Here is a 23794-nt window from a genome sequence, read left to right as displayed (position 1 = left end):
TTTGCATGCTGCTTCTGCTTTTGTGATGTCTTAATGACATCGAAAATTGGACAATAGTTTTTAGTTAGATACTGTGTTTGCCAGTGCAACATATGGTTTTACTTGAGTCTATACAGCATAGTTTCTGTGGGAAGGGATATGTGATTCATTAGTTAGTGCTATTTTTATCCCAGTTGTCTCTACTTGCACTATTTGTTAAGAAATATATTACACAGAGTGCAAATGTTTCTGCACCTTATTCAGTGATACAATAAAACTACTTGCTTTTCTAGCATCTGCAGTATAGTGACTGTTGGGGAAGGTGTGTTGTTTACTGTGGGGAGCGAGTTATTATCGCCCTGACGGGAACATTTTCAAACTTTTTTTCGCATGCAAGGTATATGCGAAACTTTTTAATTTCTTTTTTCATAAAGTAAATTCAGGGGTGTCTTACTGAAATAAATACAGTACATGTTTTTACTTTTATTTTCTTTAACTATATACATGTTTCCGATGCAAATGTTTATTTTTTAACTGATTTTACAGTTGTGGCAGCGTTTGGGTAAAGTGAGGGAAGAGAACTGTAGGTAACACACTGGAAAGGTAGATAGTGAGGGGTTTGTGTCCAAGGACAAGAGTAGGTTATAAACAGTCCCGTAATTTGATATAAGGGATTATAAAAGTTAAGTCACATCTTTCATTTTTATCTATTCCAAGATGTACCTGAGTAATTAAGAATATTTGCATAATTACCAAAATTTGTACAGTATTATCTATGTGGTATGCTCATTATAAAAGTGAGTAGTTATATGGTAATATGTGTAAATTAAAATCATTATGGCTTTTTGCTCATTACAGCCATGATCTCATTATTTTTGTGCTAACCCACTATAGGGTTAGAAGTCATACAGGTGAAAACTGTCTTAAGCAGAAAAGGACATTAAGGAAAGTGAAAAGATAATGGCATGTTGTGTGCTTGTGTCAGGAAAAGCTAGATTGTTAGTCAGTTCAAAAGAGAAATCAGATTTTGTCTTGAGGTCACCACAAGTGGAACTAGAAATTTTTTGTGGAAATACATGGCAGGACTGTGTTTTAGGACCAATATGAATCAGAATGAAATCAATAAAATGATACAAGAAAAATATTTATGCCTGCAACACAGAAATTAATATAGTTGTCTAATTAAAAGTACATGTGGTGTATGTTAAGAATGCTGATTACCTTCAGGAGTCATTTTGGCTAATTCTGGTACTTCCACATAGAAGTTCTTGCGAACTGGAAGGTACATGATATCATCTTTACTAATGGTCATCAGTTTCTTAGTTTTATTGGCTTGCAAATTCGACATAGCTGATTGAAGATCTTCAACTTCTTCTTCGGAAGAATACTGTACAAAGAAAACAAATGTGTGTTCACTCAATGTCATGATAATGATCTACTAACAAAAAACCATACTATGTGTCACAGACTGAATTTATTATGTAACATATTGTATGTGCAAACATTTAATATCTGTTCAGCTAAGCCTATTCCTACACTTGTAAATCTCGTATACTACTACTATCAATCATATTATAATGATACATTCCAACACAGACTATCAGAAATGTATGAATACTTCAAACCTAAACAATGCCGATTTTTCTTTGATTATCAATTACTCTGAATCACTGATTGGTCAGAGCATGATAACAGAGAGGATTTCTCCACAAAGCCTGTATGGAACATAGCAAACTGGGTATGACTTCTGACATAATATCTAAAAAAAAAAAAATACTTTAAAAACTTATATTATTTTTATCCTGTACCCAAGCATAAGCACATGAAGCAACTTCACAATAGACTACTTGTATGTGGAGGAAAACGATACATTAAATTGCTCTAGCATCACATGATGTGCAGCACATCTCCTTCCAGATTTGTATCTTGCCATGCATTATGAAAAGTGGAGTTTACTACCCAGCTGTTTTTGACCTTGGTTGAAAAGTGAAGGGATGTTCGCCATAGGCCTAGTGTTAGATCGTTGTTTTTCTTATTTTTATATCTTTCCTTTCTATCTTTCAATCACTATTTTACTTCTTCAGATATCGGACCTAATATACTTACATCTAGGATTGTTTCCTCTTCGGATACTGGCAAATTTATATTATGCTGCGCAAGCCAGTATCCTATAGCAGAAAAGATCCTTACTCAGGAAGACAATACTAGATTCTGAGGCATTCTTACACTATATTTTACTTTAATATGGCTGTACAGATTCAGACTGCAGTTGTGACCTAAATCTATGATTATATACACTTTCTAATGCCTTCCCACCAAAAGAAGTTCTATTTTTTTATAAGTGGTAATTCAGAATCGTAATTAGGCATGACTCAGGTATAGGCAAATAAATCATGTTTATTGGAATATCAAAGCAAAATACACTAAAGAAATTCAGGCATTCAATTTATCTCAGTAAGGAAACTAGAGTTAAAAGATCAACACACTTTAAATTTAAATCAAAGGTTATAAAGCATGTAAAACACAGTGACTGATAATTGGGATAGATAGCAAATGATATGGTGTTAAGCTAAAATTCCCTTCTGCAAGCTATTCATAAGATAATATAACTAACATTCTAATGTTATTCAGTTACTATAAGTCTACAGTCCTAATCTTGTTATGTCAAATCAATCACATACAGCACAAAAGACCTCTTCCAAACAATTCTTATTTTCAAAAGGAGGCTAACTGTCTAATTAGAGTCTGTCCACAAAGTTCTTTAGAATAATGTCCATAATTTACACTCACAAGTAATTTTCTCTCTTCTAAGGAATTCTAAACACAAAACAGAGTAATTCTATTTTACCGAACTTTTTCCAATGTCCTTCAGCACCACATGTAGGTCTGGTTACCTCTCGTCTATTGGCTGTCCTTATGCCAGCATAGGGGCTACGCTATCTTCATTATTACTGCCAATCATGGACTCGATTCTTTGCATCTCAGGAAACATCTCTATTCCTCTCAATGGGACTCTTCAGCGAGGGCTCGATTCTGCTAGGGCAGGAAAATTTCACCTTCAGCTCTGCGTGGAATACTACAACATTCTCAAGAAAGCTCGCCGTCCGACATTGTAGCACTGACGCTTTATTCTCCTTACTCGAACCACCAGTTAACTTCCGAACCAGGAAAAACAATAAGACAAGAGAAGGCCGATATGGCGCTCATTCCCTGATATTCTTCGTTTGAGCGCTCTCCCCTTTGCACACGACCTAGATCTTTTCTCCCCTTGCTCTCCCCTTTGCTGTTATGCTCTTGTATTCACGGAATTCACGCAACGTACTTTCCGCATAAGCTACTGCCTCCAGCATTACGCTGGACATATGTAGTTGTATACCTTCTGTGAATTGTTACTTAATATCTATCTGGTGACTCACTATCATTCTATACATTCTATAAAATTCCTCTTTTAAGACAATCTCTAATTCGATCTTGGTATGATCACAATAGATTAAAATACATGGTATATAAAATTAATGCAATTTTATACATATGTGAAGAAGTTTCACTTTAATCTCAGCTGATGTGCAGGTATTTCTTTTTGTTTGTGTAGTTTAGTACGTTAGACCCTGAATGAATGAATGATTGCTTTGCAAGATTCCTTCATTCAGGATCTAACACTAGATTAGAAGAAAGGAGATAGAGCAAAAAGAAGAGACAGAAAGAGGGCCTGAGCTCTTTCATATGATGCAGCTAAAGGCTACATTTTCACCATGCAGCCAAACCAAAAAACCATACTATGGTTTTTTGGTTACCTACTGTAACCAAAATCCAGGTTTGATTGATTAATTGATTTGTTGTTTATATGGTGCACGGATAGCTAAGTCATAACTGAGTCATGACACAGGTTACAGCAGTGCACAGGGTATTAATAAATAAATAGTTATAAGGAGATACATTTTATCTTATTCACTAATTTATGTACAAGTGTTAAATATCTGCATATTAAAAGGGATTAATAAAGTTACCTACACTAGGTATTAATAAATAGTGACAAGGATTGATAAAGTATATGTACAAAAAATAGAGGATTTATATATTAGTAGTTATTAGGTATTAAAAATAGTTATGTATACAAAGTTTTAATAAACAGTTATAAGAATATAAATGATTTATTTATATTTAGAATATAAATGAGTAAATAAAATGTATGTACATATAAATTTACAGTCAAATGCATTTGAATAAAATTAATTCTTTGTAAAAATTTAAAAACGCCATGCAATTTGTCGGAGTCTGAAAAAATCTGCCTGTGTATAGGGCTTGGCCAGATAAATAAAAATGCCGTTCCCCTCTCTCTCTCTCTCATGTAAAGTGCCAGCACTCAACCAGAATATGATTAATGGTGAGATGGGTATTGCATTTCTCAAACATAAGTGGGTCATCAGCCCTCAGTAAATAAGAATGTGTAAGCTGACTGTAACCTATGCAGAAAAACTTCTCTTCTTTTCCAATGTTGACCAGACTGCCAGTGCTTAATTTCAAGCATAATCTCATGCAATTGTTTGTTAATGCTTCCTACCAATATTGTTATTCGCTAATTAAATTTGATTTTATAAACTATTTGTAGTCAAGTATATGGTACTTCAAACAGTATGTTGAAAAAGTATAAGGTGATCTGCCACCTGCATCTGCAATGTCATTTCCCTTAATTCCGATATGGCTGGGAATACAACATAACCGAACATCAAAATTAACGGTATTTATTTTGTACAAAAGTTGCAACGCTTCACCACACACTGGATGTGGATTATACACTGGAAAGGCCTGTAAAGAACTCAAAGAGTCTGTATAAATCATATACTTTTGACAGGTTTTATTTTATATGCACACAAGTGCAAGCAAAATGGCATGCAACTCTGCTACATAATTAATGCAGTTGAGTGGGATCTGGTCGGAGATAGTAATGTTAGGAAACACAGCAGAGATCTCTGATTTTGAACCATCAGAATAGATGGACAAGAAATCAGAGTGGGCTACTCTATGTGCATTAAACAATTGAAGGTAGTAGACAGATGACAGTGTATGAGATTTCTGTAGTTGACAAAGTAAGAGGTTGCAAGATGGGGTACAAGCCTGCCACGGAGGAATGCTGTTTTTTTTTTAGTGCAGGTGATGTTGTCAACATTCATGCCAATAGCTTCATTGGCATGAATGTTGATATGCAATAGCTTTTCTAACATGCATACCGAAAGGATGAATGGCAGTCTGACGTGTGTGATATTAAACCTCCAAACACAGAAAAAAAGAGTAGTCCATGTAGGATGATCTGGAAGGGACTTTATCTTTAGGAAATAATCATCATCATCAAATTCCTGCCATGTACCCTCAAGGGGTGTACAGGATATGACAGTACTACATGAAAAAATTACATCATTACTAACTTCCTACCTACAATTTTCCTCCAAATCAGTCTGTTACTTGTCAAGACTCCAACATTATCAGATCTTATATTTCTATCGTCTAAGGCACTATGTACCGTATCAATCCACCTATATCTTGGTCTTCCTCTGGGTCGTTTTCCTGCCAACCTGGCAGAGAACACTTGTTTTGCTAATCTTTCCTCTCTCATTCTATTTAAGTGACCATACCATCTGAGATTAGCTCTGCTAACGCCTTCCTGGATGCTGACAATGTCAAGTTCTTTCCTAATATCCTCATTTTTAATATGATATTGCCATTGATGCCATCTGTTCACGCCTCTAATCTTTCTCAGGACTCTCATATCCGCGGTCTCTAGTCTTTGGTCAAGTGTTTTACTTCTGACCCAGCTTTCAGATCCATAAGTTAAAATTGGTTTGAACACAGTTTTGTATACAGCTAATTTAGTGTTCCGACTAATTTCTTTCTTATTCCATATGAATTTATTCAATTGGCTTCCCACAATACCAGCTTTGCTGATTCTGTTGTCTATTTCTATATTTAGTTTATCATCTTCAGTAAAAATTGTGCCTAAGTAGCTGAAATGTTTTACTTGGTCCACAGGTTCTCCATTCACAACACAGTTGACATTTTCAATGATTCTGCCTATTTTCATTGTCTTTGTCTTTTTATTGCTGACCTTCATACCATATCTATTATAAGAGCTATTCAATTTAGTCAGAGAATCTTGCAGACTTGTAGCGGATTTATTTAGAAGTATAACATCATCCGCATAAAGCAAAGAGCTGACATTAACATCTCCAATTTTGATATCAGGTTTAATACCACATTCCTTCATAATGTGATCCATATAGATAATGAATAACAGAGGGGATAATGTACATCCTTGTCTCACAACAGATTTAACATTAAACCATCTTCCTGTACTTCCTTCAATTCTAACTGCTGACTCACAACTCAAATAAAGACTAAGTATTGCTTGATATAATGCCCCATTGACACCATATAACTGCAGCTTATTGAATAGCTTCTCTCCTGGCACCTTGTAATATGCCTTTTCCAAATCGACAAAACTTAAATACAGATCTTTGTTATATTCCCATGCTTTCTCGATTATTTGTCGTAAAATGAAGATCTGATCCTGACAGCCTCTATTTGGCCTGAATCCAGCTTGTTCTTCACCAAGCTTTTCTTCCACAATTCTTCTCAACCGTTTCTTAAGTATACTTGCATAGATCTTGCCAGGAACACTCAGTAGGGAAATACCTCTGTAATTCTCACATTCAGTTTTATTTCCCTTTTTATATATGGGTACTATGAGAGCTCTACTCCAATCGTCGGGAATTCGTCCCTCTGTCCAGGCTTTCTGAACTATGCAGTGCAGCCACTGTAAGACTCTTATACCACCATACTTCAGCATTTCTGGTCGAATATCATCTACTCCTGCTGCCTTTCCACATTTCAAGCCTTTGATGGCTTTTTCTACTTCAAGTATGGATATGTATTCCTGACTGCATGCCTGGTCAGTGTTTTTTATCACTGTGCTGTCATCACTGCTTGTTTCATTTAGCAGTTTTTCAAAGTAATTACTCCATACTTCAAGGATATCTTTTTCTCCTGTTTTCATTTCACCTTTATCATCTCTAACTCCTTTTACAGCACTCTTTTTTCCTCCATTTCGAAGCTTCTTTAATAACCTCCAGAATATCTTTCCACCTTCTTGATATTTATTTTCTATGTTCTTGCCAAAGTCCTCCCATGACTTTTGTTTAGCTAGTTTTACACACTGTTTAGCTTTCTTACATTTGATTTGTCTCTGTATTCTGTAAGAGTAAAAGCTGACTTATTTGCCAGGAACTTTTGATATGCTTTCTTCTTTTCCTTCACTGCCTCTTTAACTTCCTGTGTCCACCAGGGAGTTCTGATTTTTTTATCTTTGCACACAACCTCACCACATGCCTCTCTGGCAGAATCAATCAATGTTTCCTTCAGAGTTTGCCACTGAATCTCCAAGGTTTGATTCCTGTTCTCAAACTCTTTCATTTTCTTTTCAATAATATTTCTGTATTTTTTTGTCTACAGTTTACATCTGAGAGCTGCTCAACTTTTATTCGCTTTAAAACTTTCTTACATGTTATTCTTTTCAATATGAAATTCAATTTTATCCTGCTGAAGACTAAATAGTGATCACTTCCAATTTCAAATCCTCTGTACACTCTGGTGTCCTGCACCAGGGAGAAAACATCACTATCAACAATAACATAGTCAATGAGACTTTTCTTATTCCTAGCCTCTTCTCTCCATGTGAATTAGGAAATAATTAGGAGACAAATATTTTTGTCTAAGTGACAGAGGGATTCAACATGAAGGCTCTGAATGGGTGAGGTTCAAAAAGCACCAGCAGCTGTTCAGATAATCTGATAATGGAGAGAGCCAAACTACCAGAGTGTGCTCTCCATTACAGGAGTGTAAACCTGGGATTTGTAATCAAGCTTTGAACTCAAGTACATGGTAAATGTGGAGCAATCATATAGAGGAAATTCTATGCTTTTTTGCACTTATCCCAAAGATGATTGGTGGATGCATTGGTGGTACTGTACTCCAAGAGATTGATGAGGCCAGGGACTTGGGAGTGTTGGTGGATAGGGAGATGAAGTTTAGGGGGCACATTGCAAAAGTAGCTAAATCAGCTCATCAACTCACTTGGTTGTTGATAAATACCTTGACGAGCAGAGACAAGCAAGTTATTGTACCTCTGTACCGAGCCTTGATAAGACCTCATCTCGACTACTGTGCCCAGATTTGGTCACCTCGGTTCCTTCTTGATGGGGAGGAGGTGGAGAGAATCCAGAGGCGAGTGACTAAGATGATAACAGGTCTATGGAATGAACCATATGAGAACAGGCTGAAGATTTGTGGGTTGCAGAAACTAGTTGATAAGCAGAGGAGGGGAGATATGATTGAGACGTTCAAATTGCTAAAGGGATTCTATAGGATTAATTCAGAGGATATTTTTGAGATCAGGACTGGTGGTGGGAGAACTAGGGGACACCTATGGAAGCTGGGTAAGAGTGTGGTTAGCAGGGGTGTTAGAGCTGGGTTCTTTACTTTTAGAGTGGTAAATGAGTGGAATAAGCTGCCAGAGTCTGTTGTGGGTGCTATGACGGTGAACGAGTTCAAGGCAAGGTATGATAGATACTGTGAGAATGTAATCGCATAGTTGTGTGGACATGATGTTTAGGGCCTCCCTCGATGAGTCTAAGGACTCCTGGAGTCGCCCAAAATAATAATAATAATAATGATGATGAATGTATATAAAGAATGTTAGCTTTCTGTCAAAGATAAGTTGAAAAAACTTGGCTTTGGGTGCTACTGGAATAAGATAATTTATCCCATTCTTAAATCAGGATTGGGGTGAAGATAGAGTTTCTGACAGAAGTAAACACACAAAATTTTTTCTGCAGAGAGCCTGAACCCATGACAAAGAGCCCATGAAGAGAGCCCATTAATTGATTGCTGAAGTTCTCTTTCAATGACCCTCATATTGCAAGAATGACAGAAAATTGTGAAGTCATCATCATAAGGGCAATTGCCTACTGAGTTCACTTTAATAGGGAAGAAAGTCACACTTAAGACAGAGACTTGAGGAATCCCCTTTAATTCATGATATGGCTGAGAAAACATGCTTTCCACTTGCACATGAAACTCGGGCAGATAGAAAGTTTTTAATAAAAATAGGAAGGTGTCTCCTCAGACTAAGATTAAACAGGTCTTTTAATATGTTGTATCTCCATGCTGTGTCTTAAGCTTCTTCATTTTGAAGAATACTGAAACCACATGTTCTCTTTGCAGGAAAATGTCTCTTAAATGGACCAAATGATCCAAGGGTGATTGGTTCCACAAAAGCCACATTGTTGGAAAGAAGCTTGTTGCTCTCTATCTTTGCATTTACTATTTTTTTCCAAAATCTTACAAAGATAGCTAGTCAGATCAATTGGACAATAATTGTTAGTCTGTGCTGGATCCTCACTGGATAGCAATGACAACTGATTTATACCAAGAGTGAGAACTCTTCCTCTGTAAATATTTTGTATAGTAAGAGAAGGAGATCCACAGAGGATGATGGGAGTTGTTTTATCATCTCATAATGGATATCATCAGGACCCACTGCACTAGACTGAGACAGGAAAACAGCTCTTTTGAGTTCCTGAAATGGCTGATGGTATGGCTCTATCCCCTTGGTACTAAAGCAAAGCCACTGTTTCTCTTGTGGCTCTTTGAATATTAAAAAACCTGGACGATATGAAAGTGTTGTTGAAATTCATGTAGTTTTCTCTCAGGATGCCTGCAACAACTTTGGGACCAGCAACATCCATCCACCAACTAACTTCAATGCTTTGGCATGCAGGATAGCCAAACTGATTGGGATTTTTATTATTATTATTACAGTCTTCAATCCAAAGTAGAAATAAAAGCCCCATTTAATCAGAAGCAACTTTCTGCTGCTAATGCAATTTATACTAAAAGATGTTGAAGTGGCTTTACCTTTTTTTTATATTCATCAGACTTTTTCAACATGATTTGTACCATAACGTAATGCAGGCCTAGGTCTTGTCCTATGTTTGTTTTGCTGTCACCATTTTCAAATCTTCTGATCACATTCAATTTCACTTCCAGTGGTATCACTTTTCATTTGTTTGCTGCACTTCTCATCTTAGATGACCAATTCCCTGTTTCGATTCACTTCTTCTTCTGCAGCTTATCCCACTTAAGGCAGGGTTGCTGTTTTTAGTAAGTCTCCTCCACATTCTCCTGTCTTGGGCTGTAACCACATCCAAGTTCTTCATCCCCAAGTCTTCCTCCACCAGCTCTCTGCACTTCCTCCTCTCTCGTGCACATCCATCTGCATAACCTTTCTTCCCACATACTCATACTCCCTCCTCATCACATGACCAAACTTTTGATTAACCGTTTTTTGTAAAATGCCACATGGGTTCATCACTGGGAAACAATGAGGCATGAACTGGCATGAATAGATGCACACTGACGTGATTGGTGATCTGATTATGATGCCTGCCTGTTCATTACTGATTTCTTGACTGAAGAGTTTGTACTTAATGCAATTACTCACAGTTTATGTACTGTAGTGGCTGAAATTTGAACCGTGTTGTTGGGGGACTGGTGTTATTTAACTTAACTGTAGTAACTGAAATTTGTGCATAATGGAACCATGCAAAGTGAGGACTACCTATACTCATTCCTGTATAGCTTTTTCAGTAGCCTTTTAAACATTTTGTACCTTCGTGATATTTATTTTCCATCTTTTTCCCAGGGTCTTGTCATGACTTTTACTTTACACAGCTATATATATAACTTTCTTAAATTTTTCTCTATTTTCTCTCAGGATACCTACTGACTTATCTGGCAAGAACTTTCAATGATTCTTGTTTTCCTGAACTTTCTTTTGATCCACCATGAAGTTTTGATTTTTCTATCTCTGCAGACAACTTGACCATGTGTCCCTGGATGGATCAAAGTTTTCTTCAGATTTTCTTACCAAATCATCAGTTTTGGTTCTAGTTTTCAAACTCTTTCATTTTTTACTTCAACAATATGTATCTGTGCCTAGAGTTCATTGCTGAAAGCTGCTTGATGGATTATTTTTAAAGCTTTCATACATTTTTTGTACATATTTTCAAAATGTGCCTTTATTATTATTTTTATGTAAAATTTGTTACAACAGTTATTCAATTTAGTTAAAGAATCCTCGCATACTGGATTTATTTAGGAACATAACACTATCTGCTAAAAAGTTATGTGCTGAGATGAATATCTCCAATTTTGAAGTAAGGGTCAAAGCTGCATAACTAAGAGGAGACCTCCACATAGCCTTTAAAGGAATGCAAAGAACCGACCAGGGTTTCTGACCTAATGTCCAATCCTCACCTTCTCGTGGTGCACCCTGTTGGGTATCTACCTGGATACTGAACGAACAAGGATGGGCTGGCAATTTGGGATTTAGCCGACCAAATTTTATTCTTATTGGCTTAAACCAATATACAAAATGATGGTACAGCAATATAAAATTTCATTTCACCATCAACCAATCTATATTATTACTAACTTAATTTTAGGCCGAGGTTCTCTTTATTATATAAGGTTCCCGCTAAGATTCGAAATACTATAATGAGCACTGCAGTGAAAGAAATCAGGCAAACACTAGATTGAACTTAAAAACATTTAATGCAGCTTCACATAAATTTACATCAAAGCAAAGATTTCTAGTAGGAAAAATACAGTTAAACAATAATTAAGTTTTCAATGAGATACTAGCAAACTACTCAGCTGAGTATAATAATTACGATTAGAACTTATGCATACAGATTCTATTCTTCTTATTATCAAGGATTCCTATCACAACTTCACTCTGATCAAAATTATTCAAAATAGTTTCAACATCAACTCAGTTTAACTATTCAGGACAGTTATAAAATATAAACCATCAGACATTCATTTGAAGATTTCAAAGTTCTATCAATCTAGCACAGTGGTTCTCAAACTTTTTTGTCTGGCAGCACACTAAAATCAATAAATAAATTTCATGGTACCCCTAGTATTATTTGCTTTTTATGGAGAGTAAAGTGCCGATTAATTGATTCTGAAAGACTCGTATACATAACCCATAAATAAATTGATATTACAGATACTAAAGATATGAAGGAAAGTGTGTTTAAAAGAAAACAGATTTTATTTAAACTAAATTGGTTTATTTTCAAACAACCCAAAAACATACAAAACAAAAGCTATTATAAAGATTCAGATAATAAAATATGAACTTGATGTGAAATAAGTGCCTGGTGTTGTTTGCATATTTCATTGATATTAGGCCTTGTTTTTGAGGGACATATTCTCATCTCATTTTCAAGGGCCTTTAGTCTTTCTCTCTTCTTTGTTTTAATATTTACGAGTGCAGAAAAACCCAGTTCACACAAATAAAATGTAGAAAATTGCAATAAGATGTTAAGTGCTTTGAATCCTATATTGGAGTACTCCTTCATAGTTGCTATCCAAAATGAATTCAGACACATTTCTGAATGCTTCAATCTCAATGTACGATCGTTACTTATATCAATTAATTCTTCGGCTTCTATAAGATTTAACTCACTCATTGCTGATGTTGACTCTAAAAATGGATTTAGAATCTAATCGTATAAATTGACTGAAATGTCTGGAAAATAATAGTCAATTTTTTCTTCTAACGATGTTAAATGACTGTAAATAAGCTTTTGCAGATCAGTGTTCTTACATTTTCTGGAGGCAACTTTAAGGAACATTTCTACATTGTTGGTGCTTAATTTTATCTTCCACATTTTTCTTTTATCTTTAAAAGCTTTAATTTTATCTGTAGATGTCAAAATATTCTCATTTCTTCCTTGTATGTTGGAGTTCAGATGATCGAACATGTCTGTTAAATAGGCTAGTTTGGAACACCAAAAATCATCTTGTAATAATTTATAGAATTCTGGTTTGTCTTCATTTTGGAAAAACATTAATATTTCTTCTTTAAGTTCAAAAAAACGATCCAATATGCGATCTTTTGAAAGCCATCTTACTTCGGTATGAAGAAGAAGATTCTTGTAATGAGATTGCATCTCTTCACATAGTCCTGCAAATATTCTAGATTTTAATGGTCTGGCCTTGACATAATTAACCATCTGAACGATTTCTTCTAATACACTTTTTAATTCCAAGCCTATTGTCTTTGCCACCAATGATTCACAATGAATGAAGCAATGAGTCGTTATAATGTTCTCATTTTCTTTTCTAGCAAAGGAAACAAAAGGGTTTTGTTTCCTTTGCTCTATGGTTGTAATTCCAACCATAGAAGTTGCACCGTCTGTACATATACCCACACAAGTTTTCCAAGATAGACCATTTGTATTAAAATATGTGTTCATTATATCAAAAACATCTTTTCCCGTCGTAGTTTTTTCGAATTCCTTGCAGCATAGAAATTCTTCAATAATGTTCATCTTCAATGAATCGAGTAAAAACAAGTAAGTGTGCTTTACCACCGATATCAGTTGACTCATCTAACTGGAAACTGAAAAATTTGGATTCAATTATTTTGGTTATAATTGACTTTTCAATATCAACTGACAGATCATTAATATGTCTACTTATAGTATCATCTGATAATGGAATCTTCTTTATTTCTTCTTCTGCCTCAGTATCAAAAATTGTTCTCACAATTGCTGAACAGGCTGGACAAATCAAGGTTGCGCCGATAGTACAAGGCTTCATTTCCTTCGCAATTATTTCAGCGACTAAATAACTCGCTTCTTGAACTCGATCACAAATTGTAAACTTTCTTACAACACTTTTACTTTGTTTTTCTTGTAATCTTATTAACTCTTTGAAATATTCAGGATTTTTATTCGACAAGTTGTCATGCTTTGTGGAGAAATGTCGCAATAATTTGCTAGGAACCATAGCCTCATTTGATAAAACCAAACCACACAAAATACACTTAGGTCTGGAAATTAATTTATCACCACACCACGTAATTCCTATTTTTAGATAGCTCTCTGATATAAACGAGTTTTTACATTCTTTTTCATTGTTCCCTTTTTAAATGAACTTAATCTTTCTGTTTCTGTTGTTTCATTAGTGCTTTTATGTTGCTGAACGTTAAAAATAGTCAAATCTTCATTAATGCAAGTATCAGTTTTTGATAATTTATTAGTGCGAATTCATTCGTTAGCTTTGCAACAAGTAGACATTTCTTGATTGTCAGAATTTTCAAACTTTTTTTAAGGAAAAAATTATTCATGATTTTAAAGGCATATGTAACTTTAATATTTTATTTTACAATTTATTTCAGGTAAATAATTTTTTTTTCCAGATGGAAAAACATTTGCTTACGGTGTCTCTCGTTATAGATGGAATATATAACAATAAGAAAAACCTCTACTCACTGAATTTAACGACTTTAATATCGTACTTCGTTTATTCTCACCGATGACAAAGGACTCATGATTTTTGTTTAGGGGAAATGATCATGTATAATACTTGTCACACGGAACAGAGAAATACTAAAACAGACAGCAGGACAACTAACCATTCATTAGTTCATTTTCCCCAGTATTTATGTGCTGTCACATATCTAGTTACTACGACACGCGGTGATCTAATGAAATCCCATGATAAAATATAAGAGATGGTAAATTAAATTTACCGAAGATGGTAAATTAAATATGGAAATAGACAACAGAATCAACAAAGCTGGTATTGCAGGAAGTCAATTGAATAAATTCATATCGAATAAGAGAGAAATTAGTCAGAACACTAAATTAGCTGTATACAAGACAGTGTTCAAACCAGTTTTAACTTACGGATCTGAGAGCTGGGTCAGAAGAAAAAAAACACTTGACCATAGACCAGAGACCGCAGATATGAGAGTCCTGAGAAAGATTAGAGGCGTGAACAGATGGCATCAATGGCAATATCATATTAAAAAAGAGGATATTAGGAAAGCACTTGACATTGTCAGCATCCAGAAATGCATTAGCAGAGCTAATCTCAGGTGGTATGGTCACTTAAACAGAATGGGCGAGGAAAGATTAGCAAAACAAGTGTTCTCTGCCAGGCTGGCAGGAAAACGACCCAGACGAAGACCAAGATATAGGTGGATTGATACGGTACAATGTGCCTTAGACGATAGAAATATATGATATGTTAACGATAATATTGGAGTCTTGACAAGTAATAGACTGATTTGGAAGAAAATTGTAGATCAGAAGTTAGTAATTATGTAAATTTTTCATGTGGTACTATCATATCCTGTACACCCCTTGAGGGTACATGTCAAGAATTTGATGATGATGATATTGTTAGCATTCAGGAATGTGTTAGCAGATCTAATCTTAGGTATTATGGCCACTTGAACAGAATGTGAGAGCAAAGATTAGCTCAAGTGTTCTTTGCCAAGTTGGCAGGAAAAAGACCCAGAAGAAGACCAAGATGTAGGTGGATTGATACAGTAAAAAGTGCTTTGGAAGACAGAAATATAAGATCTGATAATATTGGGATGTTGACAGATAACAGGTGAATCTAGAGGAAAATTATTGATAGGAAATTATTAATGTAACTTTAAGTGAATTGCTATCATAGGATCCTGTACACTCCTTGAAGTTAAACGTGAGGAATTTGATGATGATGAAATGAGAGTGACAGAAACCATTATAGAACAATGGCATAAAATATTCAAGAGAGTTGAAGTGAAGAGATTACATGTTAATAAATAAGGTTCAAAAATAAAAAGCCATTGGAAACCTACATGTGAAAAAGCAGGTTGGGTGGATGATATTCCATCAAAAATGCTCAAATGTCAAAGTATGAAAGTAACATGGTGGCTGTACTAGAAAATTTAAAAAACCTGGTTGTAAGTCAAATTCCAGATGACTTAATTAGAGCTCCCACAATGGTCATAAAATAAGATAATTAAAACAGAATTTGAGCATGAGCATTATAGAGGAATTTCTCTACAGTGTGTTCAAGGTAAGAGTTTTGCAAGCACACTTAACAAGAGGCTAAGAAATGTTCAAGAGTAATCTGAATAATAGCAAGCTTAATACTTACAAATAGTTGGAAAAAGTAAACAGTAAGGCATCATTAAATAGGGTAAATGAGATATAATTCAGAGCAGTATATAATGTACATTAAGTTGTGTATAGCAGTGTATTGAAGAATGTAAAGAAAGATCGTTTGATGTAAAATTGGTTATACTACTGCTTTTGTTTATCAATACAGACACATTCTGAATGAAAGTAGTATCATCATATTCCTGACATGTACCCTCAAGGTGTATACAGGATATGACAGTACTACATGAAAAAAATTACATCATTACTAACTTCCTATCTCCAATTTTCTTCCAAATCAGTCTGTTACTTGTCAAGACTCCAACCTTATCAGATCTTATATTTCTTTCATCTAAGGCGCTTTGTACCATATCAATCCACCTATATCTTGGTCTTCCTCTGGGTCGTTTTGCTACCAACCTGGCAGAGAACACTTGCTTTGCTAATCTTTACTTACCCATTCTTTTTAAGTGACCATACCACCTGAGATTAGCTCTGCTAACGCATTCCTGGATGCTGACAATGTCAAGTTCTTTCCTAATATCCTCGTTTTTAATATGATATTACCATTGATGCCATCTGTTCACACCTATAATCTTTCTCAGGACTCTCATATCTGCGGTCTCTAGTCTTTGGTCAAGTGTTTTACTTCTGACCCCGCTCTCAGATCCATAAGATAAAACTGGTTTGAACACTGTCTTGTATACAGCTAATTTAATGTTCCGACTAATTTCTCTCTTATTCCATATGAATTTATTCAATTGACTTCCGACCATACCAGCTTTGCTGATTCTGATGTCTATTTCTATATTTAATTTACCATCTTCAGTAAAAATCGTGCCTAAGTAGCTGAAATGTTTCACTTGTTCCACAGGTTCTCCATTCACAACACAGTTGACATTTTCAATGATTCTGCCTATTTTCATTGTCTTTTTATTGCTGACCTTCATACTATATCTATTACAACAGTTATTCAATTTAGTCAGAGAATCTTGCAGACTTGTAGCAGATTTATTTAGAAGTATAACATCATCCGCATAAAGCAAAGAGCTGACATTAACATCTCCAATTTTGATATCATGTTTAATACCACATTCCTTCATAATGTGATCCACATAGATAACGAATAACACAGGAGATAATGTATATCCTTGTCTCACACCAGATTTAACATTAAACCATCTTCCTGTACTTCAATTCTAACTGCTGACTTACAACTCAAATAAAGACTAAGTATTGCTTGATATAATGCCCCATTGACACCATATAACTGTAGCGTATTGAATAGCTTCTCTCTTGGCACCTTGTCATATGCCTTTTTCAAATCGCCAAAACTTAAATACAGATCGCTGTTATATTCCCATGCTTTCTCGACTATTTGTCATAAAGTGAAGAACTAGATTGACTGAATGAAAAACTGAAAGAAAAGAAGTGTTTCCTGGTCATTCAAAAGAGTATTGTTTTCCACCATGATAATGCAAGCGCTCATAGTGCAAGAATCACCTGTACCAAAACTGAGGAACTCGGCTGGGAAAAGCTTCCACATCCTTCTGATCTTGCTTCAGATTACCTTCAGATTACCACTTATTTCGAAGTTTGCCACATTTCATTAATGAAAAACAATATGATACATCAGAGGTACTGAAACTGAGCCGACTTCTTTGTCTCCAAACCTCTTGAAGCTTTCACAATGTCGGAAGAGCATTATTGATTCAAATAGAGAATATATACTTGATTAAATTAGCAAGTGATTTATCTTTTATATCCTCATCATCATCATCATCAAATTCCTGCCATGTACCCTCAAGGGGTGTACAGTACTACATGAAAAAAATTACATCATTATTAATTTCCTATCTACAATTTTCCTCCAAATCAGTCTGTTTCTTGTCAACACTCCAATATTATCAGATCTTATATTTCTATCGTCTAAAGATCTTTGTACCATATCAATCCACCTATATCTTGGTCTTCCTCTCGGTCGTTTTCCTGTAAACCTGGCAGAGAACACTTGTTTTGATAATCTTTCCTAGCCCATTCTGTTTAAGTTACCATACCACCTGAGATTAGCTCTGCTAACACATTCCTGGATGCTGACAATGTCAAGTTCATTCCAAATATCCTCGTTTTTAATATGATACTGCCATTGATGCCATCTGTTCATGCCTATAATCTTTCTCAGGACACTCATATCTGAAGTCTCTAGTCTTTGGTCAAGTGTTTTACTTCTGACCCAACTCTCAGATCCATAAGTTAAAACTGGTTTGAACACTGTCTTGTATACAGCTAATTTAGTGTTCTGACTAATTTCTCTTATTCCATATAAATTTATTCAGTTGACTTCCCACCATACCAGCTTTGCTGATTCTGTTATCTATTTCTATATTTAATTTACCTTCTTCACTAAAAATCGTGCCTAAATAGCTGAAATGTTTTACTTGTTCCACAGGTTCTCCATTCACAACACAGTTGACATTTTCAATGATTCTGCCTATTTTCATTGTCTTTGTCTTTTTATTGCTGACCTTCATACCATATCTATTACAAGAGCTATTCAATTTAGTCAGAGAATCTTGCAGACTTGTAGCGGATTTATTTAGAAGTATAACATCATCCACATAAAGCAAAGAGCTGATATTAACATCTCCAATTTTGATATCATGTTTAATACCACTTTCCTTCATAATGTAATCCATATAGATAATGAATAACAGAGGGGATAATGTACATCCTTGTCTCACACCAGATTTAACATTAAACCATCTTCCTGTACTTCCTACAATTCAAACTGCTGACTTACAACTCATATAAAGACTAAGTATTGCTTGATATAATGTCCCATTGACACCATATAACTGCAGCGTATTGAATAGCTTCTCTCTTGGCACCTTGTCATATGCCTTTTCCAGATCGACAAAACTTAAATAAAGATCTTTGTTATATTCCCATGCTTTCTCGACTATTTGTCGTAAAGTGAAGATCTGATCCTGACAGCCTCTATTTGGCCTGAATCCAGCTTGTTCTTCACCAAGCTTTTCTTCCACAATTCTTCTCAACCGTTTCACAAGTATACTTGCATAGATCTTGCCAGGAACACTCAGTAGGGAAATACCTCTGTAATTCTCACATGCAGTTTTATTTCCCTTTTTATATATGGGTACTATGAGAGCTGTACTCCAATCATCGGGAATTCGTCCCTCTGTCCAGGCTTTCTGAACTATGCAGTGCAGCCACTGTAAGACTCTTATATCACCATAATTCAGCATTTCTGGTCGAATATCATCTACTCCTGCTGCATTTCCACATTTCAAGCCTTTGATGGCTTTTTCTACTTCAAGTATGGAAAGTATTCCTGACTGCATGCCTGGTCAGTGTTTTTTACCACTGTGCTATCATCACTGCTTGTTTCATTTAGCAGTTTTTCAAAGTAATTACTCCATACTTCAAGGATATCTTTTTCTCCAGTTTTCATGTCACCTTTATCATCTCTAATTCCTTTTATAGCACTCTTTCCTCCATTTTTAAGCTTCTTCAACAACCTCCAGAATATTTTGCCACCTTCTTGATATTTATTTTCTATATTCTTGCCAAAGTCCTCCCATGACTTTTGTTTAGCTAGTTTTACACACTGTTTAGCTTTCTTACATTTGTCTCTGTATTCTGTAAGAGTAAAAGCTGACTTATTTGCCACGAACTTTTGATATGCTTTCTTCTTTTCCTTCACTGCCTCTTTAACTTCCTGTGTCCACCAGGGAGTTCTGATTTTTTTATCCTTACAAACAACCTCACCACATGCCTCTCTGGCAGAATCAATCAATGTTTTCTTCAGAGTTTGCCACTGAATCTCCAAGGTTTGATTCCTGTTCTCAAACTCTTCCTTGTAGACTAAAATACACAAATAATCTTTGTGTATTTTAGTCTACAGTTCACATCTGAGAGCTTCTCAACTTTCATTCGCTTTAAAACTTTCTTACATGTTATTCTTTTCAATATGAAATTCAATTTTATCCTGCTCAAGACTAAATAGTGATCACTTCCAATTTCAAATCCTCTGTACACTCTGGTGTCCTGCACCAGGGAGAAAACATCACTATCAACAATAACATAGTCAATGACACTTTTCTTATTCCTAGCCTCTTCTCTCCATGTGAATTTGTGCACATTTTTATGTTGGAACATGGTGTTAGTAATAACCAGTCCATGTCCTGAGCAGAAATCCAACAGATATTTGCCATTATTATTAGCTTTGCTGTTTTCTTCAAATTTTCCCAAAATATTTTTGTATGTCTCACAATCATTTCCTACTCTGCTATTTAGATCCCCAACAAGGACCAACTTTTCCTTTTTCAGTGTGTCAGTTGCTTTTTCTAAAGCCTCAAAAAATTCCTCCACTTCTACCTTAGTAGAACCTTCTGTGGGACCATAGGCACAAATAAGTCTCATTGTCCAGTTCCCCATTCTCATATTTGCCCACATCACTCTACTTGAGACTGACTGCCATTCAAGAAGATTAGCCTCGTATTTTGTGTTGAATACTATGGCTACTCCTTCTTTTCCTTGATTGTCATTGCCTGAATATAACATTTTGTATTTATTGCTCAGAAAGATCTCACCAGTTTTGGTCTTTTTTGTTTCAGTCACCCCTATTATGTTATGTATTTATATCCTTTTATATCCTTTCAAAATTAATGCTAAAACAACATTACTTTTGGGATGACCTGATGCTGCTATTGTTTCTATTTGTTCAGTCCCTTAATCTCTTTCTCTTAGGATTTGCACATCATCTGTTGTCTCAAGTCTGTGATGAAGAGTTTTATTTCTAACCCAGCTCTCTCAAATCTGTAAGTTAAAATTGGTTTGAACACTGTATATGACTAATTTAGTGTTTTAACTAATCTCTCTCTCATTTCATAAGAGAGAGAGAGATTAGTCAAATGAATTAATTTATTTATTTAGCCAAATTAATTTATTCCATACCTACCATACCAGCTTTGCTAATTCTGCTGTATGTTTCCAAATTTAATTTGTGATCATCACTAAAATTGTGCCTAAATAACTGAAATGTTTTACTTGTTCCACATGATTTGTCTTAAAGTGAAAATCTGATCCTGACAACTTCTGTTTGGTCTAAACCAAGCTTGTTCTTCTCCAAGCTTCTACCCAATGTTTCTTACTGCTTCTCAAGAATATACTTGCATAAATCTTATCAGGAACACTCAGTAGAAAAATTCCTCTGTAATTCTCAAATTCAGCTTTATTCCCCCCTTTTTTTTTTTTTTACAGATGGGAACTATGAGTGCTCTACTCCAATCACGTGGATTTTGACCCCCCCCCCCCGGACCATGCCTTCTGAATTATGCAATGTGGCCACCATAAAACTTTTATACCTCCATATTATTCTGCCACTTTACAAGGCCTTGATAAGACCTCACATTTGGACTATTTGTGCAGGTCTGGTTTCCTGGTTTCTGTTGTGATTCTGATACAGTGGAGAGAGTGCAAAGGAGTGTTAAAAATGATATCAGGATTATGGAATACTGACTATGAAGACAAATCGAGAATTTGTAAACTGCAGACACAAGCAAACAGGAGAAAGAGGGGTGATATGATTGAGACTTACAAACTTCTGAAAGGGTCACACAGATTTTCAGTTGATGGAGGGTGGGAAAAGGACAAGAGGGCATTTGTGGAAGCTTAGAATGAATGCGGATAAGAAATGTGTGAGGACTAGATCTCTCACAAAGTGGTGCGTGATTGGAATGGATTGCCATTAGATGCTGTGTATGCAAGTAGTGTAGATGAATTGAAGAACAAGTACCATAGCTGGTGCATGTAGTATGTGGCCTCCCGCGATGAGTTTCTGACTCACTGGAGATTTCTCTTAACCCACTTTTTTTTTTTTTTTTGATAAATAATTAGGCGCATGGGGTTAGAACATCAGAAATCACTCCTTACTTCACAATTGATTGTACTGATGGCTGGAACGCAACTGATTTGGCATAATTCAGCAAGAAACTCAGCTACTCAAAATTGCAACAAAAATCATTGGCTTTGTCAGAAATCAAACTTGAATGAATGCTGGTCAAATAAACTACATGTTGTTACACCCGGATAACAAAGAATGTAAAAATTTCAGTTATCATGGTGAAACAAGAAAATAAAAATATAAAATCCTATGTAAGTAGCTAATACAAGATAATTAAAGACAGAAAATATGCTTGCATCCAAGAAAATTAATTATAGCAGAAATTGTTTAACTAAATAAAAAAAAAAGGGATTCTTATTACAAAAAAAAAGGGTTATGAAAAAAAAATAGGTTAAGAAAGACAAAGATTAGAGATAAGAATTTGTATGTGAGAGGCTAGTTTAACACTCGAAAAGAGGAGATTAAAATATTGAAGTAAATTCTAAAAAGGGGATTAATTTAGTATAGAGGCTAGCTTAAAACAAATGACGATCGCTCAAGGTCAATTCCCGAAGTGAGACGTCGTCACGTGAGAATCGCGTGCAAGGAACTGTAGCATGTCTTGGGCAGAAAAAACACGACTTTAATTGGTGAATGAGATCGACTCCAGTAAGGGGGGAAGAAAAGAAATCGAAGAAGGTGCCGATAGAGGCCTGAGAGATAAAAGGGTTAGGGAACCCCCCCACCCCCACAGGGCTTTTTTTTCCCTCAGAGTTTCATCACGAAATTTTCGGATAGGTAACACGGGTTTTCCTGAGTGACGCCGTAGGAGTTATCTCCGTCCGACGCAACAAGGATACAAAGCGTGCGGGAATTCGATCCCATATTCCTGTTGCAAGAGACGAGGAACGCCGTATAGTTACAAGAAGGAAGGAATTGTCTATGTATCTCATCATCCAGTACTCGTATCGAGGGAAAGAAAATCCACACAGAAGTCCGTGCCCATGTGATGAGTTCCATAGTGATAGAATAGATGATCCTGTGTGTGTCCTTAATTCAAGCATGAACGGTATAGATCGTGAAAACCAGGGTTCGTCCTAGAAAGGTACTGTAAAATCTTGTATCAATTGAAATCGCATATAGTTGCAATCATTGTTAATTACTGGACAGTCGAAGATATACTAGGACTTAAGCACAAATCAGAGCAGAGTGAGAGTAAACTAGTTTATATATTATTTGATAAGCATTCATGTGCTACAGATTTATGTATGTGCATGGTATCTCATATGAGAGTGTCTTAAAGATCAAATGTATGGGTATAGCAAAAGGATAGTTTAACCTATATTGTTTTGTTCTGTAAGTTAGATAAGGTAAACTGAAAGTAAACATTAATGTCCATGGTATTATAGCAATATAGAGTTCTGACTAGTATAAGGTTAAGTAAAGTGTTAATTTGTTCCAGGATTGTGTGTGTATATTTATATGTATAAAGTCTGCTATGATGTCATGATCGCAAATTCCCATACAGGATTTTGCCCTGATACTTGTATTTTGCTTGTGTAATTTTGTAATTTTTATTCTTAGTATTGAATTGTGTGGGGAATCGTTTTAGGGAGAGGGTGTTAGAGAGAATTTTGGATGGACAGGAAAGTGTACAAGATTGGTGGAAACATAATTCAAAAGTAATCCTGAGCTGTGCAATCGAGGTGCTTGGTGAGACATCTGAAAAGATTAGAGAGCAGAAGGAGGGTTGGTGGTGGAATAATAATGTACAAGTGGCAGTGACAGCTAAGAGGTAGGCAAAGCAGAAGTGGGATGATTCAGCAGTGGAAGAGGACAGAGAGGT

General features: G+C 35.5%; 1 protein-coding gene across 3 annotated transcripts in view; it reads right to left on the bottom strand.

Moving 5' to 3' along the window:
- The window catches only part of Prp5 (pre-mRNA processing factor 5), a 593106-nt gene that overhangs the window by 334070 nt on the left and 235242 nt on the right, over positions 1-23794 (bottom strand). For all 3 annotated transcript variants that reach the window (XM_090403381.1, XM_090403382.1, XM_090403383.1), the window contains exon 8: positions 1201-1366. In XM_090403381.1, the coding sequence (XP_090259507.1) occupies positions 1201-1366 (166 nt within the window). The remainder of the gene's footprint in view (positions 1-1200; positions 1367-23794) is intronic.

The sequence above is a fragment of the Typopeltis vanoorti genome, chromosome 14, assembly GCF_054136105.1.
Source record: "Typopeltis vanoorti isolate ZY-2024b chromosome 14, IOZ_Tvanoo_1.0, whole genome shotgun sequence".
NCBI classification, from domain to species: Eukaryota; Metazoa; Arthropoda; class Arachnida; order Uropygi; family Thelyphonidae; genus Typopeltis; species Typopeltis vanoorti.
This window is presented reverse-complemented; position numbering and strand designations above follow the sequence as displayed.